Below are 26,573 nucleotides of genomic sequence, written 5' to 3'. Positions count from 1 at the left end.
GAAAGGGCATTCTGCTCAGGACCAGAAATTCTTGATCTAAAAATAGTGTTACTCATGACAGGATTTGCTTTATAAGCAGGCTCATCATAAAACCCACCTTCAGTGATTCCAAGGGTAGGCATGCAGGTGTAAATGAAATAACTTGGGTTGATACAAGAACCCCTATACTTCATTTCTACTCTCATCAAGTTTCTCTGGAAATGGTAATAGAGGTTCCAGAGGTGGCATGCCTTGATTGGTAGTAGGCCCCTGGAGGGATTCCACTTTTATCTGAAGGGTGAGAAACTGTGCCTGCAACCCTTGCATTGCCTCCATAAGGTTCTTCACCATAAGCATGACACTGCCATTTAGCCCAGCCACTGTTTTGTACTGGTTCAAGCTGTCACAGCCCACTCTGCTAAAGACAAAGAAAAGGCATGATAGCTAAGCAAAGGCAATACCTTGAGAAGTTGGGTGGTCTGGGGTAGTCATCTTCCACCTAAGGCAGCTGCCGTTTCCCATGGGTTGAGCCCTTGGCTGCAGGTGGCTGCTAGAACTTGCACAGGAAAGCAGAACTGGGATGGACTGAAGACTAAGACCGAAGCAGGAGCATAGTTGAAGGCCAATTATCAGAGCAGGAACCAAAACATGGCCAGGCAACATAACAGAGAAAATACAGTATTGACTATTTGTGTGGCAGGCTGGAGCTCCTTCCTTATAGCTGTCTATACGGGCCACACCTAATGCTAGTTCCAACAGGGAGTCTCTGGAGATGAGTTTAAGAATTTCACTTTGCTTGTTATTTACTAGAGGATTCTTTCTGATTCGGAGTCCCTGTAGCTGCACTGCACAATCCCCTAATATTGAGCACCTAGGGCCACAGATTTGACCTCCACTGCCTGACATGCTCATTAAAGTTGATGAGATTATTGCTTGAGGAGAATGTCCTCATGGAATCATGGGGGATTTTCTAGGGGGTATAGTGGCTTAGGTTTAAGAGGAGCTAGGGTATCAATCACTGAAGACTTCTGGTGAGTCAGTAGTAATAAAGAGTTTTCAGTATATTGAGGAACATTTTATACTTTTGCTTCTAATAAAATGATAGACCCTAGTGGGTGGTTTAAGTAGGTGAACAAGACTAGTTTGTCTTGGGGACTAGAGCAACGGCTGAACATTGACCAGCATTAACATTCATGCCAGGGCACTGATGCTCCATGTTACCTTGTCCGAAGCCTGCTGGTTTTATAGACATTTATTTTAATGCGATCCATAAGTTTGCTGGTCTTCCAGACTTTTTGTAAACCAATACAGAATAGTGACAGCTTTTCCAATTCACAGATTTAACTCTGTTAATTGAGTGGTTGTCTGTGAATCCAAGAATGTGACTTGATGACCTCTAGTGTGTAGTTATTGATATGGAGAGGAGGGGCTTGTCAACAACTTATCCTATTATAGGGGCCTTCTTCCAACTAATGGTGAATCTGAAGTTTTGGCATGCCTGGGAGAAGTGATCCATAAGGTACTGGAGATGGTCTTCAGTGAGCAGCCACAGCAGCATTAGCAAATAGCTGCTCCCTAATGAGAACTTTACATATCTTGACTTCTGCTCTCAGATGAGATAGATTCAACAATCCTGGCAGATCTTGTGGGCAGGTATACTCAGCAGCTGCTGATTCAAAGGCATCCTTTAGCAGGAGCACAAAGAATATTCCAAACAAAGTAGGGACAAAGATCCTACTGCACATGTTGAAGGCCTCTGAAACTGAGCCATCGTATTAAATAGTGGCTTTCATGTTATTATGGAAGGACTTAAGTTGGAAACCTTGGGATTGCAGCTGAACAGAATCTCTCTGCTCATGAGGTGAGCGATGAAGGCAATGTACAGTTTTCTCTGCATTTCTTCTGCAGCTGCCTCAAGAAAATCTCATGTCTATGGTCTACCATTCAGCTCAGAATCCACAATGATTCAGGATAGTCTCTAAGCAAGGATATGAAGTCGCTTTAGGACAATGTTTGTTATTAATATTTGATATACCACTACATCATAGTATCAAAGCAGTTTACAATAAAAGATTAAAACTAGATGATAAAGAAATGCCCCACGCACCCAACACCTTCCCCCCAGCCAAACCTAAAGCAAATCCTCCCACTCTCCCATCCTCCACAATGTTGCAAAGATTTTGCCAATCGTGCTTAGGAGGAAGATAACATGACAGTTGTTGCAATCACTTTGTCTTTACACAAAGTGATGTTGGCATCTATGTCATGAGGAACCATGTCTTCCAAAAGGCCAAATTTTCAAAGGTCTATGAGCGTATACTGGAAGATAAACGTGCCACATGGATTTTCAAACACCCGCAGCCATGTGCGTATCTTCTGGTACGCACAAAAGAAAGGGTTTCTGAAAAAGAGGCGGGCCAGTGCCATTAGACACTGTCCTGCTGAAGCGCACGCCAAGAGCCAACCAGCCCGCACAAGTTGCTGCTGCTCTGGACTGTGGATAAGTACAAAAACAAAAAAATCTAGGGTAGTTAGTGGGGTTTGAGGGGGTCGGTGTTAGTAGGGAAAAGGGATACAAGGTTAGGTAGGGGGTTTACTAAGTTCCCTCCCAGTCCACTCCTTTATTGAAGTAGACTGGGAGGGAACTGGGGAAAAGGCCTATTCCATCACCACGCACATCTACTAAATCCCCCCACACACACAGACACTTAACACGCATGAGACGGCACGTTCAGGTAGTGGATTTTATAACATGTGCGCATTGACATGCACACGTTATGAAATCAGTATGTCGGCAACCGGGCGCACATGGACACCTGCATGGAGGTTTGAAATTCTACCTTTTAGAGCAAAAACAGAGGAGCTGGTGAAGGTGTCCAATCAGCACAGTTTTTGCATGTTTGATAGCTTCAGGCACAAATCCATCCTTTACAGGGAGACTACCCATTTACTAGATCAATAGCTCTGCTGAGCTCTTCTGTTGGTTGGGTTATCATCTAGTTCCCGCAGGACATTATGGCATTGGTGATCTTGTCCAAAACAGTTTTTTTTCTTTAAATATTTCACCCATCTCGCCATCTGTTTTGATTGTTCATTCATGGTCTCTCCTGTAGCTGACTTCAGGAGGGCCTGCTTTTTTGTATTGGTCCAATTGCCTTTTTAATACCATCATACTTATACATTTCCAGCATTTGCAAATATCAATGCCAGATCTGGTGTTTGGCAGGAAACAATTTGCCTAGAAGGAATGTTTATTCTCAGGAAGTTTCACGGTACACTGTGGGTCCTACATTCCAAAGTGTTTTTCCAGAAGCTCATCTACGTGCATTGGCTATTTCAGCAGCAAATTTGACTTATGAAATATAGCACAGTATAGTCCATAATCCAGCAAATTACTACCAATACAGGATTTCTGCAACAAATACTTGTCATAATTAATTATCTATACATTTCAGTAATTTTCTTTTTAAATGGTATCTCTTAAAAGCACCCTTTACAGGTACTACCTCCTCAGTCAGGCAGACATATGGTACTAAGCAGAAAGCTTAGATGTGGACCTTTTATTTGTGCAGGCTAGTTACAATGTGAAAGTGAGGTTTATGTAGAAGGTACTGAAAAAGTACACTACTAGAAGAATTCTAAAGTCAGGTTGTCGTCAGAGGATCACAGCTTGTATAAGCACAACTAGAAAAGGCTAAGACTAGGCTTTGTTGGACTTCCTAGGATTAGCAATAATAAAAAATATTTTTTCCTTCCTAAATTTCTTCAGGATCCTTTTCTGTCCCCAATCCTATCTGACCTTAAAAGTAATAGAAGATATTCAAACGCATTAAAGAAACAAGTCACCCTCACATTGCACCAAAAAATCAATAGTGGGTACTCTGCTCTTTTAAAAACAAAAATATAGAACTTAAGATATGGCAAAAGGACACCTTTTTCTTACTGTAATAGGAATCCATGTGATGTTTTTATGAGATATGCTTTTAAATTTATTGGTGTGTTATGTGTTTCCATAAATGACAAAGCAGAAACAAGCTAATAAATTGAATTAGCCATATTATAAATATCTTCTGACTTGAAAACTTTGCTTTTAAATATTTTGAGCATCAAAACGCATTGCAAGTTTAAAAAGTTCAAACTAGAACATGTTTCCAAAATGGTTATACAATTAGATTACAACTTTAAAAAAATCTAAATAGAATATAAAGCACATTGTTATTCAATTATCATTCATTTTTTAAATCATAACTATTGTATCTTCAAAGCAACTGCCATACCAAGATGTTTATCAATGCACTAAGAATTTCTTAAAAATCATTCAATGTTTTCTTTGCAGTCAGTATAAACATTTCACCAGATAAATTATACACTTACTTCAACACCAGCCCTATACTTAAGTTCCACCATTCTAATGAGTTGTTCTTCCTCTTGAATCTTCTTTATAACTTTACTGTACGCATTTAATATTATTTTCTTATCTGTCTCTTCTTGATCCTTCAATGAATCAAACAGTAATAAATAAAAGATCACTACAATACATGGCACTATGTTACTGTTCAGGATTTTGGAACATGATTTTTCACAGATGGACTCTACATTGTGACTGAATTTCTTGAGTTGTTTAAACTGGAATTTTCCATTCAAGTAGCTGAAGATATTTTCATACTTATAGGTTACAAGACTGCAATGCTCTTATGATTTACGCTGAAGAGTTTTCCATGCTGAAAGGTTCATAAGACTGCCCTTATGCCAGCACGCTGAAGAATTTTACATGCTTAAAAGATTGTAAGACTAATATCTTCCTATAATCATAAGTGTAACCACTTATATGATAAAGAGGTCTGAAGAGCTCTTTATGTTTTCAGGTTAGTCTTCGGGTTACAAGATTGTGGGATTCAGCAACATGTTATTGTTCATGGTTTCCTCACCATGTTTTTATCTTTGTTAGTGTTATGAATGCATTCGGTGCATGCTTTAGTTTTTACATTTTCTATTAGATAAATTGTCAGAATAAAACATCATTGAATATTCAAGAGAATTGTTTATTCTATTTCTATTTTTTGAAAAAAGGCAAGCAATTTAGTTTATTTGGTATTCTTGTTTACAACCCTTTGTTGCATATACAATACAAGATCTACTACTTTCTAAAAAGCATTTACATGGGCCAACATCTGGATTTAACAACTACTTATAATGTAGTTTAACAAATGCACCCAATTATTGCCCTGAATAGGCCTGAGTTAGTCTCCTGGAATAGATATTTGCATACATCATAAAAGATAGTTCATTATAACTATTGTTCATTTTAAGGTAAACAAGGAAATGGTCCTGCAATTAAGAACATTCATTTTAGTTATGTCTGATGGTCCAGTTGAAACAGTGTGCTTCTGGTATGGGAAATATGGTTTCAACTCCTAGACTCAGCTCCTTAGACTAGCAAGAGTTGAGCATACTTCAGAGGCAGTGTAAATGGCTCAACAGTAGTTATTTATGGGCTACTTAAAACAAAGAACTAAGTGGCATACAAGTCAACATTTATAAATTAAAAAAAAAAAAAAACAGGTCTATACAAAGATCACTGAAGACAAGAATTAGTCATTCTAAACCTGGGCAACTACAGTAAACTTCTGCTGAGAGCCAGCAATTAAGAGAAGGCCAGTTAAAAAAATAAAAAAGTTTTGGCCAATTTCTTAAAAGTTTTATGGCAGTCCATTAAGTGAAGCTCTTGAGACGTTGTGTTCCACATTGCTGGAGCAGTAACTGAAAAGGCCTGTTCCTCGTGTCTTAGTCTAGCCTGCCTCACAAAAGGCACGTCCAACAAGCCCCTCTGTGCAGAATACAATGCTGTAGATTTGAAGTACAGCATTAATCCATGGAAATGAGTCTAGGGCCAGCAATTTTATATACTAATACTGCAGGAAGATATCCCATGTTTTACCCCTGAAAGCAGCAAATATGAATCATAATAGCAAAGTATGCAGATAAGAATGACAGGCTCCCAAAAACTGTCTCAATGGAAAAAAAAAGAGACCTTGCTCCATTGAGAACTTTATACTGAAGGATATGTTATCCAGATCTGCCTTGTTTGTAAGTGCCTGTTTATGTAAAGACGACAGAAGGACAATAACAGCAGCTAAGCCCCTAAGTAGGAGTCATGGATCGGCCAACAAGTCCAGAGGTCAGAAAGACCCCCACCCTTGGAAGAGAGGGAGGGGGCAGTCAGACAGAGAAAAACACTCTAGCATAACAGCTTGGCATACAGACATGGTAGTTCTCCCCCTGAAGAAGGAGGGAAGGGGAAAAAAGTCCAGCAATGTGGCAGGACGCCCCCCCCCCCCCCCGAAGAATGGGGAGGGGAGGGGAAAAAAGACCTGCAATGCGGCAAAAACCATCCAACCACCATGTGATTATGTACGAGCTTATGCATATTTATCAGCTGGAAAGTATAAAACGGGGGACAAATAAGGAGAGGGGGAGACCCTGAAAGACCGAACCCTGAGAGCAACCCTGAAACCAGAGAAGGGACCCCTGATTGAAGACTGAAAGGGGAGTCCTAAGCAGACCAGTACCCCCTATCGAGGAGGGAGAAGACTAGGTGTGGCCAGAAGCCTGGAGAAAGGAGACACCCTGACGAGAAATGATGGTGAGCTGAGAGCAGCCCAATAGCTCTGCCAGTATGGGAAGGGACCCAGAAGCAAGCCCAGACTGCTGGTAGCTCTGCCAGAACCTGACCCAGAGTCAGGTCTCCTTGCCTGCCCACATTCTCCAGTCAGAGCCTACATCAGAGGTAAACAGGGGAGATCACCTGAAGTCTGGACCAGGGGTAAGTAAGTTAGCCATGTGTGTCAATATATTACAAAGGCTAAGGTTTATGGCATGTGTGAACTCACCTATGGTATAAAACTTTCTTTAGGGTATATTGGTGCTTAGTGGCCAGGATTTTAGAGTCAGGAATTGTTGTTTACTAAATGCTATATCCTGCCAAATCTAATAAATGTCTATTTCTGAGGAGAACATGTTGCCTTTTTCTTGAGCTTAGGATCATGAAGTGAGGTGAATAGGCAACTGAAAGTGTCCTGTAGTAGACAGGTCCCTGCACCCCTAAACTTGCGTACAATACAACAGTTTTGTATTTGACTCTCTACTGAATGGGAAGCTAGGGGAGGTCACAAAGTACAGGTGTAATGTGATTTCTGATTCTTTCACTAGAAATTACATGGGCGGCAGCATTCTGAAGCAATTGGAGCATCATGGTGGCTGTTGATGGGGCTCCTAAATATATCACAAACATTGTGGAAAGTTGCGCAAAGCACATTGAAATCCAGGAACAAAGGTGTGCTGCAAAACAAATTTACAGGAAGTCTGGTAAGCAGATCAAAGTCAGTAATTATGAATAATCATGAGAAATTGATTTTGAAGCAGTGTTAGTAGAATATAACTCAGTTCTCCAAAATATTTAACATTGCAATAGTCAATTGTCAGAAAAATCTGGGCTTGCACAACTTTTCAAAGAGCATCTGGGAATAACAAAGACTTAATGTAGCATAACAGATGTAATTTATAGAATCCAGCTTTAAATGTGGATTTAATCTGAGGGGTCATTGTCAATTTCAATTCTACAATGACTCCAAGACTTCTGGCTTGCGGAATAATCTTAATCTCAGTATGTGTAATATAATGGTGGTGGGGAGGGGGGGGGGGGATTACCCATGTTTCCCTGCTTTGAATTACAAGGATTTCTGTCTTTGATAAATTATGGGATAAAGTTGATAGAGTTCACGCATAGCGAGACTAACAGTTGTATCAGTCCAGGACTTTTCAAGCAGAATGTGAAATTGTATATCACCTGCATACACACAGAAGCTCCCTGTTTAGCAACTTACAAAATGATGATAGATATTAAACAAGAGAGCATATCCTTGGGGGACCGTGTATGCATGGGAAACTAATCTATTTATTTTATTTTATTTATTTATTTTTAATTTTTATATACAGATGTTCTTGTGTGAAATACAAATCACTCCGGTTTACATAAAACAGTGGAATGCCCAAAAAAGGGGAGGGGCTTTACATAGAACAATAGAACAAAGTACAAATTAAACATAGTATAGAATAGTATAATTACAAGAAACGTTTGAACTCAAAATCATAGACATACCTTCCCCCAGCATTGCCAAACTGACCACCACGAGGAACAGAGCCTTCTCTATCGCAGGACCCAAATTATGGAACACCCTTCCTCACTACCTAAGTTCACTCAGTGACATCAAATCATTTAAAAAGTAACTCAAAACCTGGTATTTCAATCTAACTTTCCGTGATGGTGTCGGTTAAGTCGTCCACAACTTCCTTCCTCACTCCTCTCCTACGCACATCACGCTCGAACCCCCTCGACTGTCCTCCCCTTCCCCCCTCCACCCTGCCTCTCCCCCCCTCTCTTCTCCGATCCTCCTCCACCCCTGTCCCTCCCCGCCTCATCTATTCCTCCTGCAACCCTCACTTATCTAGGAGCTCTGCCCTACGTGTCGTCCCCCCCGTCTTTATGATTTTAATGTTTGTTGTAAAATGTTCCCTTCAAGTTTGTATTCGTTGCTCCCTCTCTCCTATATCCCTCTCTCAGTTACCAGTATATTAAGTTGTGCCAGTGTTATAAAATTGTATTAAGTTGTTATCTTGTAAACCGGAGTGAAGGCATCCCGCTATACTTCGGTATATAAAAGCCTCGAAATAAATAAATAAAATAAAAATCATAGTACAGTTATAAAAAGTCAAAATAGGATAACTCCAAGAGGTATCCCATAATTGAGTTTATCTGATGACAATCTGATGACAACTCATTGGCCACTACTCGTTATCTACCTTCTAAGTAGGGCCTAAGCCATTTTAGAACTGCTCCCATAATTCCAATTTCCCTGAGACAATAGAGGAGAATCCCATGGTCAATGGCATCAAATGCTGACAAAATATCAAATATAATGAGAACATAGCAAGTTCAGTAAAGAAAGGAGCAGGATCTCTACGCTAAGATCTCTGAAAGCCAAACTGAAATTGATATAATATTTGGTGTTGATTCATATAATCTGATAATTGCCTTAGCACTGCAGATGCTACTACCTTAGCTTCAAATGGAAGTGAGGAAACTGTCCAGTAAGTTGGGCTTTTTCAAGCGCAGATGAACTACTGCAGATTTTAGGATCTCTGGCAAATAGCTCTCAGATAAGGAGAGGTTAAACAAGGGAAAAAGTGATGGTGTAATTACCTTTCACTATCCTAAGAACCAAGGTCCTGCAAATGTTTAAAAGGCAATTTGAAATATTCATAGATATAATCATGCTAGAGACCTTCTGATGCAACAACTATTTCAAAAGAGGAGCATTCCTGGGGGAACAACATTAATAGATGCATCAAACCAATTAGGGACGCTCAGAAAAAGTATGTTAAACTTTTTAATTTTTTCTGGTACATATTTTAGAAAGTTGTTACCTAAAGATGTGTACTGTTGTCTGAAGAATGCATTTGCATTATATTCCAGATAAAGCCATGCATGTTACTTGTTTCCCAGAACCATTACTGCAGTAGCTGGGCTGGATAAGATATGGAATAAAAAAAATGGGGTACAGTGAACCCTGGTTAAATAAAAATAAAGATCTATGGTGCTGCAAATTCTGATTGCAGTGTGAGCCAAAATAGCAGAAAGACTATGGTAGGTATAAAAAACCCCACAAACAAAAAGCACTGGAGTGACTTTACAACTATTTTAAACAGATCTAAATAGATTGGCCCAAGGTTTCTCAATTTTATATCTATAGAGTACTATGTATAAGATTGTTATTTTTAAGAACTTATTTAAAAAAAAAAAAATCACACAACTACATAAAGCAAAGATCAAACCACAAGTTATGGTGCCTTCTCCACAAGGTCAAATCAATTAGATCCATCAACATTCACTTTATACAGGAAATTCTCCACTTCTTGCATTAAAAAAATTCACAAATAATCAACTGCTTAGATCTCAATTTTTAACTCTCATCCCCACAAGAATACTCAAACTCAATCAACCTCACCAACAAGCAGAACTATATACTGCATGCTAGCTACTGGCAGACTCCTAATCATATCCTGTAGATGCTACATTCATTTCTATTGTATTATATTATAGGGAAAGAGGACGTGAAGCCATTTTGGTGTATGTGTAGTGACGTATAGCCCCACAAAAATAAAATGCTGCCAAACAATATATACAACAAATTGCTTGCCTGACTGAGAAGGAATATTACAGTTGCATGCATGAAAACTGTATTGCTATGAACATAGTGAAGAAAATGACAGTCAGGTACATGAAGCTGCTTTGCTTAGATAAGCCAGAAGAGTCGTTACAGTTTGGAGACAAGTAACCATTTTGTTGCTTTAGTAGGTGATGATGCAAATGTGTACATGACTTACCATGTGGCTACCCTGGGACTATGTTTCCTAGTTGGGGTGGTGGCTGAGCTATAAAGGAACAAAGAAAATAGGACTGCCACTGTGCAAATTTATCCATTTTAGGATGTATAAAAAAGTTAATTTCAACACAAAAGCAGAACAGATGAATGAGACCCTGAACTGATCTGAACCCCAATGCTGTTTCCTCACACCCAGGAGAGCCAAAACCCTATTCTTAGTGGGATTTACCGGAGTTGCTGTACCTGACCAAAGGGGACCAGGCAGGAGACCAGAACTCACCTGATTGTTTATCTGAATGCTCAACTGCACAATCACCAAAGACATATCTTTGTAAAAATAACAGGAGTTGAGTGGCACATTATAGACTAACCAATTTATTGAAGCATGAGCTTTCAAGGACACAGTCTACTTCATCAGATGCATGACCCCTCATTTTTCTACATTAGACTAACAGCTATCTTTCTGAAGATTTATCTTTGCACTATATAATCACAATTACGCTTATCAGAAATTTACTCTGCATATATTGCATTTGTCATAACCACTGCTTTTACCATGTAGATGCTATCTTCATTTCTATCAAGCCATTCAAAGCTTTCCAATGAATTTTTAAATTTTCTAGTGTCCTGTGATACAATGCTGAAAGTTTGTGATCATCAGGGCCAGTGCAAGGGTATTAGGCACCCTAGGCAAACCTTACAGTTTGGTGCCCCCTCCCCATACACAATTTTAAATTATGCATTTATAACATTTTACATGAAAAATGACATTGAGGTAAAATTAATATACAAGTAGTTGTGATAATCTCATGCACTGTTGTGATGCCAACAAGAAAACTTTGCATCTTGGAATTCATATGGCATCATACCTATTATGATATATTTCGGCATGGCCCTTCCGTATCACAGTACTATCTGCCAACACTCAAAGAATAACAACCCTACCTATGAAAAAGAATACCACAAATATTACACCAGAATCTAAAATACCAATACACCTCCTATCAGGAAAACAGAACAGGCTAAGCTACTACAGATCCCTGTTGTGATTGACCAATCCGGAAGTGGATCCTTGGGCCGACCGCCGGAGGGAGACGGACGGGAGGCAGACTAGATGAAACGATGAATCTTCACCTGGGAACCCGTGACCCCTCCAGAGGAGCTGTAGAGGCCCGGGTCACTAGGGCTTAGGAGTCTTCGCCCTGGAAGCCCGAGATCCCCCCAGGAGGAGCCTGTAGGGACCCGGACCGCTGGGTCTTAGGTGATAACAGAAGAATCCAAGGAAGCGATACGAACCGGGGTACAAGCAGGCAGACAGCGGAGTCAGGCAGGCAGAGATCAGGAACCAGGCTGGCAAACGATACCGGAGTCAGGCAGGCAGAAGTCAGGAACCAGGCAGGCAGATAAACGATACCAGAGTCAGGCAGGCAGAAGTCAGGAACCAGGCAGGCAGATAAACGATACCAGAGTCAGGCAAGCAGAAGTCAGGAACCAGGCAGGCAGATGAACGATACCAGAGTCAGGCAGGCTGAAGTCAGGAACCAGGCAGGCAGATGAACGATGGCAACTAGCACTCCGAAGAGAAACCTCGTTGCAAGGCGAATTGCAACTTCAAAAGTCCCGGCTTAAATCCCCTGCTCAATCAGCTGACGTCAAAAGAGGCGTGTCTGCACATCCGGGTGCAGACGCCTTAAAACACGGCTCTTCGCACGCGTACCAGGGCTGGGGGGAGGAGTTTCTGACGACGTCTCCACGAGGAGACGCCGCTGCCATGCGGCCCTGGAGGCCAGAAACCCGGTGGTTCACGGCGCCACGGAGGAAGGTAAGAGCCCGGTCACTAGGCTAGTGACCGGGATCGTAACAGATCCCTACAGAGAAGCCACATGCTAAAAGAATGCTTCATCTCAGTCTTTGCATGCAGAACACAAAATCTCACCAAATACAGAATAAAACCACATAAAGTATAAATAGAAATGTACAGACAAAATCTAAACTGTAAAATGTATCACGGCAGACTCTATACAGTGCAACAATGGAAAAACAAAAATGTCACCATTCCTCGTGAAACAAATCAATAAAATAAAGATATATAAATCATAATTATAAAATCATACAAATAAAATAATTTCAAAACAGCTGATGAATAGAATATCCAATAATTAAAGATGCATGCAAATTTTGAAAGCTTTACCGAACACCAATAAAATATTTCAAACAGCAGACACATCACATACTACCCAATAATTAAAATGGTAGTCAATCAAGAAAAATGAACTTAAAAAGCCACCTTTACTTACCCTCTTCAGCAGTTCTCCTATTCCTTTCCCTTGCAGGCCATACCAGAAGCAGCAGTAGCTGCTGAAGCTGTCCTCACAGACCTCTTCCTTAGGGACCACAACCAGTCTCTTCTCTCTCTCACACACATACCAGTCACAACCTCAGGACCAGTTTCTGTCTCTCACACACCAATCTCTCCCCCTCTCACACACAGACACACACCAGTCATCTCCCTGATCAGCCGCTCTCACACATACACACGTCACCTCTCTGGCCAGACTCAATCACACAATGCTCTTGCTCCCTCTAACACACAAGATTTCAATCACACTCATGCTCTCTCTATTTCACTTACACACAAGCTCTCAATCACATACATGTTCTCTCACTTACAAACAGGCTCAATCACACACATGCCCTCTCACAGCCACAAGCCAGCCAAAAACATGCTCCATCTCTCTTGCACACTCACATTGACACACAGAAGCACTCTCCCTGTCTCACATACACATTACATTCACACAGAAGCACCTTGCTTTCAAACTTCCAGCATTTTTCACTTTTACTAAAAGTGAAAGTGATGATCCCAATCATTAAATAAGAAAACCACATTCCTTTCAGAAGGCGAAATGACACCCTTCCTTCAGGTTCTGTCCTCCCAAGGGACAGCCACCCACACAGTACAGCTTCTCGGCAATAAAGCAAGTGTCTTTCTTCAAACTATCAGTCGTACGATTATTCATGTGGGAGATATAGAACTGAAAGACATCCTTAGTCGGCTTCCCTTTTAAATAGGAAGATTCCAGTCTTAGTCATTTAAAAATATACATTTTCTAAAGGCTTAAAAAAAAAATAGCAAAACCGTTTCAGATTGGAACTATTCTAGTCTTCATGCTTAAATTATGCTTTAAAAAAAAAACAAAACCCAAACCCCACCTGCCATCAGTATCTTAAATTTGTGATTTTGCTGAGATGAACATTTTAAAAACTTTAATTTTTTTTGCTTTAGTATTTCTCTACCCACTTTAAGTTAAATTTTATTTTCCAGAAGAGGGATGCTTAAAATTTAGTAATTTTATCTTTCATCCAACTTTTCAAGAGTTCAGGTATATGTATTACCATATTTCATTTTTTTAAACTGGCAGATTCCTCTCACATACACACACACTCACGGAAAGAAGATCGGCGCCGAGACCTACGGGGCGCCGCGGCAGGCAGCCAGCTCCTGACTCGCCCTGCCTCCCTATCAGTGTCACCCTCCCGACACCCCCCTAGTGGTCCAGCGGAGGTCCCGGGAGCAATCTGCCGCTCCCGGGACCTCAGCTGCCCCTAAGCAAAATGGCGCCGGTGGCCTTCAGCCCCTACCATGTGACAGGGGCTACTGGTGCCATTGGTTGACCCCTATCACATGATAGGGGCTGAAGGCAACCGGCGCCATTTTGCTTAGTGGCAGCCGAGGCCCCGGGAGCGGCAGATCGCTCCCGGGACCTCCGCTGGACCACTAGGGGGGAGGGTGACACTCAGGGGGAGGCAGGGCGAGTCAGGAGCTGGCTGCCTGCCGCGGCGCCCCCTAAATCTCGGCGCTTGGTCTCCATCTAGGCGAGTCGAAGGCTGGCAGAATTTTGAAAGGGCACTTTTTGCCCTTTCAAAATTCTGCTGCCTGCCGCGGCACCCCCTAAGTCTCGGCGCCCTGGTGATCATATATAATGTTGAGATTACTTACCTGATAATCTCCTTTTCCTTAGTGTAGACAGATGGACTCAGAACGAATGGGTATAGTATCCACGTGCTAGCAGTTGGAGACGGATCTGACGTCAGCACGGGGTATATATACCCCCACAGGAAGCGTAGCAACTTAGTAATCTTCCTTGCAAAAGCTGTTATGGATGTGTGTACTGACGCTCAGTGAAAAGTGAAACAGGATTCCCCTGACCGATTGATAGTAGCTGGAGACCACCAGCATTCCCAACCGGAAGGCGTTGACACCTGGTAGAGTGTACGCTCTTATGGAAACAGATGACATGGCTTACCTTGAATCAGTGAAACCCATGTACACAGGCAGCTGGGCGGGATGCTGAGTCCATCTGTCTACACTAAGGAAAAGGAGATTATCAGGTAGTAATCTCAACATTTCCTGGCGTGTAGCCAGATGGACTCAGAACGAATGGGATGTACAAAAGCTTTACTCCCAGCCTGGGCGGGAGGCTGCCTGAGGACCATGTAGTACCGCCCTCGCAAATGCTGAGTCCTCCCTGGCCTGGACATCCAGATGGTAGAATCTGGAGAAGGTATTGAGGGAGGACCATGTCGCCGCTTTACATATTTCTGCAGGCGACAGCATCCTGGATTCAGCCCAGGATGCCGCTTGTGCTCTGGTAGAATGAGCCTTGACTTGTAGAGGCGGAGACTCCCCAGCCTCCACATAAGCTGCTCTGATAACTTCTTTAATCCAGCGGGCGATGGTGGGCCGCGAGGCAGCTTCACCTTGCTTCTTCCCGCTGTACAGGACGAACAGATGGTCCGTCTTTCGTAGTTCTTGTGTCACTTCCAGATATCTGGGCAGTATTCTGCCAATGTCGAGATGGCGCAATAAACACCCTTCTTCAGATTTCTTCAAACCCGCCGTGGTAGGCAAGGATGTGGTTTGGTTAAGATGAAACTGTGAAACCACTTTCAGTAGACAGGAGGGAACCGAGCGAAGATGGATAGCCTCAGGAGTGATTCGGAGAAACGGATCCCGACAGGACAGTGCCTGTAGCTCTGATATGCGGCATGCTGAACATACAGCCAGCAAGAACACCATCTTCAAGGTTAGAGAACGGAGAGACAGACCCCGAAGGGGTCTGAAGGTGGATCCCGCGAGGAAATCCAAAACAAGGTTGAGGTTCCATAAGGGCACAGGCCACTTCAGTGGCGGACGAATATGCTTGACTCCTTGCAGGAAGCGAGAAACATCTGGGTGCTTGGTGATGGTCTTGCCATCCCTCCTGGGTCCATAGCAAGACAGCGCAGCCACCTGAACCTTGATGGAGCTGAGGGAGAGACCCTTCTGAAGTCCATCCTGCAGGAAATCCAACACAACAGGGATTGTGGCTAAAATATGGATTGGTGCCATGAGTGTCGCACCAAGCTTCAAATATTCTCCAGATCCTTACATAGGTGAGGGATGTGGAAAACTTGCGAGCTCGGAGGAGTGTATCTATCACGGGCTCCGAGTAACCTCTTTTCTTCAGTCTAGCCCTCTCAATGGCCAGACCGTAAGAGAGAATTGAGCTGGATCCTCGTGGAGGATGGGACCTTGACGTAGGTGGTCCCAGAGAGGAGGCAGGGGAAAGGGCTCCCCTGCCAGTAGTCTTCTCATGTCCGCGTACCAGGGTCTTCTTGGCCAATCTGGTGCCACTAGAAGAACTAGGCCCCGGTGTTTCTGAATCTTGTGGATGATGGCGCCCAGCAGAGGCCACGGAGGAAAGGCGTATAGCAGAGTCCCTGGAGGCCACGGCTGAACCAGGGCATCGATTCCGTGGGAGAACGGATCGCGCTTGCGGCTGAAGTATCTGGGTACTTAAGCATTGGACTTGTCCGCCAGTAAATCCATGTCCGGAATCCCCCAGTGATCCACAATCATCTGGAAGGCTGTGGGTGACAGCTGCCACTCTCCCGGATTTAGACGTTCTCTGCAGAGGAAGTCTGCCGTGGTGTTGTCCTTCCCGGCAATGTGGACGGCGGAGATGTCCTGAAGATTCGCCTCTGCCCAAACCATCAGTGGGGCGATCTCCAGAGATACTTGTCTGCTTCTGGTTCCGCCCTGACGGTTGATGTATGCCACCGTGGTGGCGTTGTCTTACATCACTCTGACTGCTCTGTTCTTCAGTTTGTGAGCAAATCGAAGGCATGCCAATCGGACTGCCCGAGCCTCTAGACGGTTGATGTTCCACGCTGACTCTTCTCCGCGCCACCGCCCTTGTGCGGTGAGTCCTTCGCAGTGTGCTCCCCAGCCGCTCAGGCTGGCATCTGTGGTGAGCAGAGTCCACCCTCGACCCCTTGCTCATGTGGTCGGACTGCAGCCACCACCGTAACTGTGTCCGGACTCTGGCAGGCAGAGGTAGGTGCGTGGAATAGTTCCGTAGACGAGGGCTCCAGCGAGAGAGCAGGGAGTGTTGTAGAGGTCTCATATGGGCCCTTGCCCAAGGTACCACTCTTCCAGGGTGGATGCCATGAGACCAAGAACCTGCAGATAATCCCAAGCTATGGGCCGACTGGCTCCCATCAAGTACTGGATACGCGTCTGAAGTTTCAACCTTCTCTTGGCAGTGAGACAGACTGTCTGCCTGCGTGTCGAACTGTACTCCCAGGTATTCCAGTGACTGGGAAGGCTGTAGGCAACTCTTGCTGAGGTTGATTACCCAGCCCAAGCTTTCCAGAAGGGCGATCACTCTGTCGGTTGCCCGATGACTCTCCTCTCGTGTTTTCGCCCTGATCAGCCAATCGTCTAGGTAGGGATGGACCAGAATTCCTTCCCGCCTGAGGGCCGCTGCTACCACGACAACCACCTTGGTGAAGGTCCGCGGTGACGTGGCCAATCCGAAGGGTAGAGCCCGGAATTGGAAGTGGTGACCCAAAACCTTGAAGCGTAGGTAGCGCTGATGATCCGGATGGATCGGGATATGCAGGTAGGCTTCCGACAAGTCTAATGCCGTGAGGAATTCTCCTGGCTGTACTGTGGTCTTGACGGAGCGCAGAGTTTCCATGCGAAACCTAGGGACCCGTAAGTATCTACTGACGGACTTGAGGTCCAGTACAGGCCGAAAGGTGCCCCCTTTCTTGGGTACCATGAAATAAATGGAATAGTGTCCAGAATTCACTTCCCAGGCAGGTACTGGGATGTTGGCGTTCAAGGACAGGAGCCTCGCCAAGGTAGCTTCCAATGCTGCCTTCTTGTGTATGGGACATGACGATTCCACAAACTTGTCCGGAGGGAGATGATGAAAGCCCAGATAATATCCCTCTCGGATAATGGCGAGGACCCACTGGTCCGACGTGATCTCGACCCATCTGGGGTAGAAGAGGGTTAACCTGCCCCCTATGGCTCCGTCCCCCAGATGAATCGGCGGATTCTCATTGGGAGGCGCGGCCGGGACCTGAGCCTGGGCCTGCTCCCCTCTTGCGCTGCTTGGTCCGAAAGGACTGATTCCTGGCCTGAGGACGTGGTGCCTGGTAGCGACTCCTGTAAGGAACAAAGCGCTGTGAACTCCTGCCCCTGGAGGGCCTTGGAAAGGCGCGCTGGCCCCTTCTGAACCGATCTTCCGGCAGTCTAGGCACTGAAGAGGCACCCCATGTACTGGCCAGTTTATCAAGGTAGCTGCCAAATAGGAAAGAGCCCTTAAAGGGCAATCTGGTGAGGTGTGTCTTTGAAGGCGCATCAGCCGACCATCTCCGGATCCAGAGCTGCCTCCTGGCGGCTACGGAGGATGAGATTCCCTTAGCTGTTGTACGGACTAGGTCTGATGCAGCATCCGTGAGGAACGAAAGAGCTGACTCCCATGTCCGCTGCTGGAGCGTTGTTCCTAACCTGTGACAAACAGGCACGCGTCACCACTGTGCAGCAGGTCGCAATCCGCAAAGATAGAGCTACCACCTCAAAGGTCTGCTTCAGAATGGCGTCCAGTCGCCGGTCATGAGGCTCCTTGAGGGCCGTCCCCCCTTCGACTGGAATGATAGTGTGCTTGACCACAGCGCTAATCAAGGCGTCCACCTGAGGGCACGCCAGCAAGTCCTGTATAGCCAGTGCCAATGGGTACATGCCCGTCGGGGCCCGGCCCCCTTTGAAGGAAGCTGCTGCTGCCGCCCATTCTAAACCTATCAGTTGTTGTGCTGCTTGCAAGAATGGAAAATGGCGGGCTGTAGGACGAAGACCTTCCAGCAGGGGGTTCTGCGCAGCGGGTACCGTAGCGCTGGGACCTGTAATATCCAACTCCGCCAGACACTGAGACACCAGGTCGGAGAGATCCTCCTTAGGGAAGAACCGCCTCATGGATCCATATGGCTCAATCCCTGGGGGAAGTTCCCCCTCGTCCGGGAGTTCGGATCATCCGGTGAAACCCTCCTCGTCTGACTGATCTGGACTGTCCAGCGGCAGGAGGACCCGCTCACGATAAGGGCGTGAGGGTCCAGGAACAGGATCCGCAGGAGCTGCCACCGCAGCGGCAGCAGCCGCCACAGTCGCAGCCACCGCAGGAACAACAGGAACAGCAGGAACCGCAGGGCTTGGACGGGAAGCCGTTTGCATCTGTACAGAGGCATGAATCCCCTTAAAGAGATCCACCCAGGAAATTGAAGCAGCCTCTAATCGGCGGGGTACAAGATCCCCCGGGATTCCCGATTGGTCGAGACTGCCCGCTAAATCTGGGGTAGCCCCTGGGGAACTGTCAGCAAATCGTGGCTGAGACTGGTCCTGGCCCGAGGGTCCCACGGCCTCCTCACATTGGGCACATAGGGAGTCTGGCTCTTCACTGTGCGTGGCTCTAAGCTGGCATGCAGAGCAGAGGCCAAGGGCTTTAATGCCTGAGGCCGGCGGTGCCGCCGCTGAAGACGCTGAGGCCGTTCTGTTCCATGGAAAAGTATGCGCTGAATGAGAAGCGGCAATAATATATGCTTAATAGAACAGGCGCACAATAATAATAATATGCGGCAGCAATATGCGCTTAATACAACAGGCGCACAATAATAATAATATGTGGCAGCAATATGCGCTTAATACAAAAGGCGCTTAACCAGAATAATATGCAATATGTTCTCAGCAATATGCAGTTAGCAATACACGCTCAATGGCATTCAATACGCTCTCAGCAATAAGGCAATATACGCACAAGGAGGAATAGAGCCACGCCTATTACGGGCACTCAATACCTGAACAAGGCCCACAAAATGGCGCCCTCCACGGCGTGCCACGCCGCCGATCCTCTGTTCCTCGGAGACCAGAAATAAGAGATGTACGTCTTACCTGATCCTCGGCGCTTCCCGGCTGGAACCCGGGCGGTCTCCGGCTGCGGGGGGAGAGGGCAAGTACCTTCACCGCCGCGTTTGAGGATATGCACCCGCTGCCTCGTCCACACCGGGACCGAGGCGCCTCGTATGCCTCACCCGACCCTTGCCAGGGGGCTACGTCCCTGCCGCGATTCGGCCACCGGACCGAGGACTTAGACCTCCGGGGGATCACGGAAATCACCCCGGGAAACTCTACTGGGGGAGGGACCTTAGGGTATCACCGCAGGAGTGCGGGGCTCGATGTTGTAGAAGTTGTAGGTGAAAGAAAGTAGAAAGTAGAAATAGAAAGTAGATTTGGAAAACACGCTCAGCGAGCGTGCAGGCTCTCCAAACTGCTTTGGAGACGGAAATTACTAAGTTGCTACGCTTCGTGTGGGGGTATATATACCCCGTGCTGATGTCAGATCAGTCTCCAACTGCTAGCACGCGGATACTATACCCATTCGTTCTGAGTCCATCTGGCTACACGCCAGGAAATGAGAATTACAAGTTCTTACAATGAAACCCTTAACTGAAATTTGTCCATTTAATGCAATAAAAAAAAAGATAAATTAAACAATTCTGTGTTTGAGATACTATAATGTACAAAGTAGGAATCCTAAGAATAATTGTGCGCGCGCGCGCGCGCAAATTGCAAGCAAACTCCCAGTTCCTTACCACAACTGGCTAATTAGAATCAAATGCTTAAATTACTGATAAAAAGCAAACTATCCTTCAAAATAAACGTTCATGACTGAGTTTGGGCATCCTGTCCTATATAATGGTCCAAAAGATTTTGATTTATTTTTCACCAAAAGCAGTGGAAAATCATGCCATAGTCAAGACACCTCAAGAGCACCTATACATAAGTACATAAGAACATGCCATACTGGGTCAGACCAAGGGTCCATCAAGCCCAGCATCCTGTTTCCAATAGTGGCCAATCCAGGCCATAAGAACCTGGTAATTACCCAAAAACTAAGTCTATTCCACGCTATTGTTAGAAAATAGCCACTGCTATTACTAGTAAGTCAAGTTAATTAATAGCAGGTAATGGACTTCTCCTCCAAGAACTTATCCAATCCTTTTTTAAACTCAGCTATACTAACTGCACTAACCACATCCTCTGGCAACAAATTCCAGAGTCTAATTGTGCGTTGAGTAAAAAAGAACTTTCTCCGATTAGTTTTAAATGTGCCCCATGCTAACTTCATGGAGTGCCCCCTAGTCTTTCTATTATCTGAAAGAGTAAATAACTGATCCACATTAACCCGTTCTAGACCTCTCATGATTTTAAACACCTCTATCATATCCCCCCCTCAGCTGTCTTCTCCAGGCTGAAAAGTCCTAACCTCTTTAGTCTTTCCTCCTAGGGGAGCTGTTCCATTCCCCTTATTTTGGTTGCCCTTCTCTGTATCTTCTCCATTGCAACTATCTTTTTTGAGATGTGGTGACCAGAATTGTACACAGTATTCAAGGTGCGGTCTCAACATGGAGGGATTCAGAGGCATTATGACATTTTCCGTTTTATTCACCATTCCCTTTCTAATAATTCCCAACATACTGTTTGCTTTTTTGACTGCTGCAGCACACTGAACCAATGATTTCAATGTGTTATCCATGATGACACCTAGATCTCTTTCTTGGGTTGTAGCACCTAATATGGAACCCAACATTGTGTAATTATAGCATGGGTTATTTTTCCCTATATGCATCACCTTGCACTTATCCACATTAAATTTCATCTGCCATTTGGATGCCCAATTTTCCAGTCTCACAAGGTCTTCCTGCAATTTATCACAATCTGCTTGTGATTTAACTACTCTGAACAATTTTGTGTCATCTGCAAATTTGATTATCTCACTCGTCGTATTTCTTTCCAGATCATTTATAGAGGTGGTCGGGCAAATTTGGTCCGTGATTTTATTGGTGATGTTGATCCATGAGGTGGTAGCTGCAATTGTGTCTGAGAAGTTAAGATGAGTTAATTCCTTGGAGAGCTGCTCACTGAGCAGGTCTGGAGAGCAAGGTTTCCTGAATTGTATGGTGGTTTTCGGGCAAGTTTTAGGTGGGTGCTCTTTGATTTCTAGGACCGTGGATATGACCATGGGACTGGGGAGCAAGTGGGATTAGAGTCGGAGATGTTATCATTAATGAAGATAAGGTCCAGGGTGTGGCCCGCTTTATGCGTGGGGCTAACAATTTGTGTGAATCCCATGTAACTGAGCAAGGTGAGAAAGATATCACAGTTGTGGGATAGTGGGGGGGTGTCAACATGTAAGTTAGTCTCCCAAGATTATGGCTGGATTGTCGGCATTGATATGTTTGGCTATGAGCTCGATCGTAGGCGAGGGGTCTGATTCTATGGCTCCTGGAGGGGACTTCTGGAATTAGCATACAAGCATTTCAAAGCTTGTTTTTTTTTTGTTTGTTTGTATTTTCATTCTGCTTTTTAATTGATAGGGGGTTCATTCTAGGTTCCCCTGGGGTGCCTGGGCCCGGGATAGCCAGCTCCGACAGGCATTGAGAGACCAGATCTGGAAGATCCTCCTTAAGAAAGAAGCGTCTCATGGTTCGATACGGCTCTATCCCAGAGGGAAGTTCTCCCTCCTCGGGGAGCTCGCCCTCTTCCTCAGAGTAATCTGAGTCCCCATAAGTGGGGCTTCCGGGTGGCCGTGCCTAGGTCTTGAGGGTCCAGGGGCCGGGTCATCCGGTACGTATGGGTCAGGTCGGGGATCAGACTGCATTTTGACAAAGGCGTGAATCCCCTTGAATAATTCCACCCAGGAGAGCGAAGCAGGTTCTAGCCGTAGGGGCACCAGGTCTGTAGGGTTCCCTGGCTGCTCACCGCGGCCTGCTAGGTTCGGGGTGTTCCCTGAGGAACTGGCAGTCAATCTGGGCTGGGACCGGCCCTGGCCTGGAACTCCCAGGGCCTCCTCACATTGGGCACATAGGGAGTCTGCTTCCTCGCTCTGTGTGGCTCTGAGGTGGCATGCTGAGCAGAGGCCTAGAGCTCTTATGCCTGAGTCTGGAGGTGCCGGCTCTGCGGACGCATGGGCTCTCATATGCTCCATCGCGTCTGTTATCTGTACGCTCCGGTGTGCTCTCAGCCGAAAGTATGCGCCTGAACGTGCGCCTATGAACGTGCGCCTATCAATTTTGGGAGCCTATGAACGTGCGCCTATGAACATGCGCCTATCAATTCTGGGCACCTAACATACGCGCCCGATGCCTGTGTGCTTGATCGAGGCGGCGAAGCAGGGCAGATGGCGACGGCGAGCAGGCAGGCAAAATGGTGACCTCCTTGGCGGGCTGCCACATAGGCAGACCCCGCTAATCCTCGCTCTTCGGAGACGAGTAAAGTAAAGATGTACGCCTTACCTGATCTTCGGCGCTTCCCGGCTGCGACCCGGGCGGTCTCCGGCTGCGGGGGGAGAAGGTGATTACCGTCACCACCGCGCTCGAGGAAGTGCACCTGCTGCTTCTAAGCCGCGTCCAAACTCGTCTCGCTCGGGGGCCAAGTCCTCACCGCGAACGGATCGGGACCGAGGCTGCCTCTATGCCGCGCCCGAGCCCTTCTCACTCGGGGGCTAGGTCCCTGCTGCGATCCGGCCACCGGACCGAGGCTCTTACCTCCAAGGGACCACGGAAATCACCTCGGGAAACTCAACTGGGGGAGGGACCCGAGGGTATCACCACAGGAGTGCGGGGATCGTCTTCAGGTAGGATTCTTTTAAGAATTTAGTCGTTAGAATTGGAAAAACGCTCAGCGAGCGTAAGGTAGCTCCAAACTGCTTTGGAGACTGAAATTACTGAGCGCCTGCACTTCCTGCAGGGGTATATGTACTACGTGCTGACGTCAGATCCGTCTCCAACTGCTAGCACGAGCACACTATACCCATTTGTAGTCCATCTGCTACACACTAGGAAAAAGATTTTAAGCCCGCACCTGGCGTATTAGATCATAAATGAGACTCCAATTGCTCCCCTTTTTGTAGGAGATAAGCATGTTTTCCAGTTGAAAGAGTGAAACATATGATGCTCCCTCAAAGATGGAGAACTAAAGAATAGCTTGGCTTGAATCTAAAATGGAGGACATTATCTACGATGGAGAAAAAGGGCATATTATAGCTGACATCATACTAATTACTAATCAGCATATCTTTGGATGAAGGAATAAACTCCATCCATGATTGGCTCTATGAGGTGATGTCAAGAGAATATTATGCCAGGAAATGGGTAATCAAATGTATTGACTGGCTGTATATGTGTAATGAAAATTAAAAAAAAAAGTATGAGCTGCCTGTGTAGGAGGTTAGATTTTGCTGTTAGCTGTAATTTTTGCAATAAAACCACAAGAGGGGAAATTTTGGTTTCATGTCAGATTTTCTTGGTCAGTCAATGTGCCACATTAAAAGTTGCTCTGTGGAGGGGGGGCATTCTTGAGCAGCGACAAAGATGGCTGATTGAACCAACAGCTCCTCAAGATCCATACAAGTTTCAGCAGAATTTCTCGCCCCTGAACAGAAAATATTGCTTAATTCTGTGGGTATTCCATGTTTTGAGAGAGCCATAATGAAACCCGGAAAGACAAGCCGCATTTGCTGCAAGTGCCGGCAGTAAAAGACCCAAGCAAGATCCACCTTCATCAGAGAAGGCAGTGCAGGCCAAAAATACAGCATTGGCCGAATTAGTGCTGGCAGAGTTAAAACAACTTAAAGACATGATGCAACTAAATGTTGAAAACACGGTGGTGATTCATTCAGAAATTACCAGAATGGCTCAGATGTCAGCTTTTCAACAATTAGACACTGTAGAATCGCAGACTGAATCGCTTCTTATAACAGCATCATTCCCACAACTAACACACAGGCCTATCCTGTAAAGTGCGGCCGCGTTTACCCTGCTCCTAAGCCGCTTTTTACTCACGTTCCGGCCGCGTTAGCCCTTCCTGCGATCCCGAATCCCCTTTAACCTACTCCTACCGCGTCCTAAATTCCCCAGGCAACCCCTTCCGCCCACGGCATGTATATTGCATGCAAACGAGCGAATTAGCTATTCCCTAGCATCCCGTAACCCGCGCCCCGACTATCGCTAGTTTTCCCTGCCGTTTTGTCGCGCGTTTAACCTGCAAACTTACCGCCTACCCTGACCCCTGTGGTAGAGGCAGGGGTAAGGGTAGATGGCAAGCTTTCCCCCAGCCCCTGCTCACCTGCCCCGGCCGCGATCGTGGGTGCCGGTCTCCGTGGCAGCCCCAGTCCTCTCCCCTGCTCCCGAAGCCAAAAAAAAAAAAGCGAAAAGAACGTTGCAGCCCCCCTCCGATGGCCGGAGGGGGCTGCAACGTTTTTTTCGCTTTTTTTTGGCTTCGGGAGGAGGGGAGAGGACTGGGGCTGCCACGGAGACCGCTTTCCCCCGTGCAAGTAAGTTGCTTCGCCGCTTCAGTTCTTCTCTCCTCCCGGAGCTGCTTTTTCAGCCTTGCTCCGGGAGGAGGGGAGAATAGACACCGACAGCGGCGAAGCGAAAAAAAACCAAAAGCAATTTTGGTTTTTTTTTCAAAAAGCTAAAAGTAAGTTGCTTCGCCACTGTCAGTGTCCCCCCTCCTCCCGGAGCAAGGCTGCTTTTCGCGCCCTGCTCCGGGAGGAGGGGAGAAGAGATGACAGCGGCGAAGCGAAAAAACCAAAAGGGGACCCGACCCGACTTACTTTTGCAGCCGTCCGGCATCGTTGCTCCCCCGCCTCGTCCGGCATCGTTGCTCCCCTGCCTCGTCCGGGAAGATGGCTGCCAGCACGGGGGAAAGCGGCCCCTGTGCATTCAATTGGCTGCTCAAGACGTGACGTCACAACGTTTGGCGTCACGGCAGCCAATTGAATGCACAGGGGCCGCTTTCCCCCGTGCTGGCAGCCATCTTCCCGGACGAGGCAGGGGAGCAACGATGCCGGACGGCTGCAAAAGTAAGTCTGGTCGGGTCCCCTTTTGGTTTTTTCGCTTTTTTTTTTTTTGCTTCGCCGCTGTCATCTCTTCTCCCCTCCTCCCGGAGCAGGGCGCGAAAAGCAGCCTTGCTCCGGGAGGAGGGGGAACACTGATAGCGGCGAAGCAACTTACTTTTAGCTTTTTGAAAAAAAAAAAAAAAACAAAATTGCTTTTGGTTTTTTTTCGCTTCGCCGCTGTCCATGTCTATTCTCCCCTCCTCCCGGAGCAAGGCTGCTTTTCGCACCCTGCTCCAAGAGGAAGGGAAGACACTGACAGCGGCGAAGCAAAAAAACCAAAAGCAAGAAGTCAGTCGCTTCGCCGCTTCCCTCCTCCCGGAGCAAGGCTGCTTTTCGCGCCCTGCTCCGGGAGGAGGGAAGAGTGAAGCGGCGAAGCGACTTACTTTTTGCTTTTGGTTTTTTCGCTTCCTGGTATCTGTCATTTCAAATGACATTTGAAATGACAGATACCAGCGTGGCGTGAAGCCTTAGGCCCGCGCACCTAGGATACTGTATAGGCGCTCTATCCAGTAAAATGGGTTGCGCGGGCCTAAGGCTTTTCGGACGCGGTTTACATTTAAATAAAATTAGTGTTCAGGATCGAGCGGTAGGTGAGCTGCACTGTGCGTGCGGCAACCGCGGGTGCCGTAGGCACTAACGCAGCTCTTCCTACCGCTCGGTACTGGATAGACCTGAGACAGTTGATCAGCTGAAAAAGGAAATGAAGGACCTGCCGAATCGTAACCATCGCAGCAACATTCGCCTTCTAGGTATACCTGAGGGTCTGGAAGGTACGGATATATTCACTTTTGTCATGGATCTGATTTCTGAAAGTCTTCAAATACAATTTCAACATCCATTAGAGATTGAAAGGGCACACTGGATT

General features: G+C 46.0%; 1 protein-coding gene across 8 annotated transcripts in view; it reads right to left on the bottom strand.

Annotated features, from left to right (window-relative positions):
- Positions 1-26,573, bottom strand: part of STK31 (serine/threonine kinase 31) — a 482,717-nt gene that overhangs the window by 149,595 nt on the left and 306,549 nt on the right. For 7 of the 8 annotated variants that reach the window (XM_029589101.1, XM_029589104.1, XM_029589108.1 and 4 more), the window contains one exon: positions 4,354-4,473. The exons of the other annotated variant lie outside the window; for it this stretch is intronic. In XM_029589101.1, coding sequence (XP_029444961.1) covers positions 4,354-4,473 — 120 coding nt within the window. The remainder of the gene's footprint in view (positions 1-4,353; positions 4,474-26,573) is intronic. 8 annotated transcript variants of the gene reach the window in all.

Source organism: Rhinatrema bivittatum, chromosome 2 (assembly GCF_901001135.1).
Source record: "Rhinatrema bivittatum chromosome 2, aRhiBiv1.1, whole genome shotgun sequence".
NCBI classification, from domain to species: domain Eukaryota; kingdom Metazoa; phylum Chordata; class Amphibia; order Gymnophiona; family Rhinatrematidae; genus Rhinatrema; species Rhinatrema bivittatum.
Note: the sequence above shows the minus strand (reverse complement) of the source record. Positions and strands in the feature narration are given on the sequence as shown.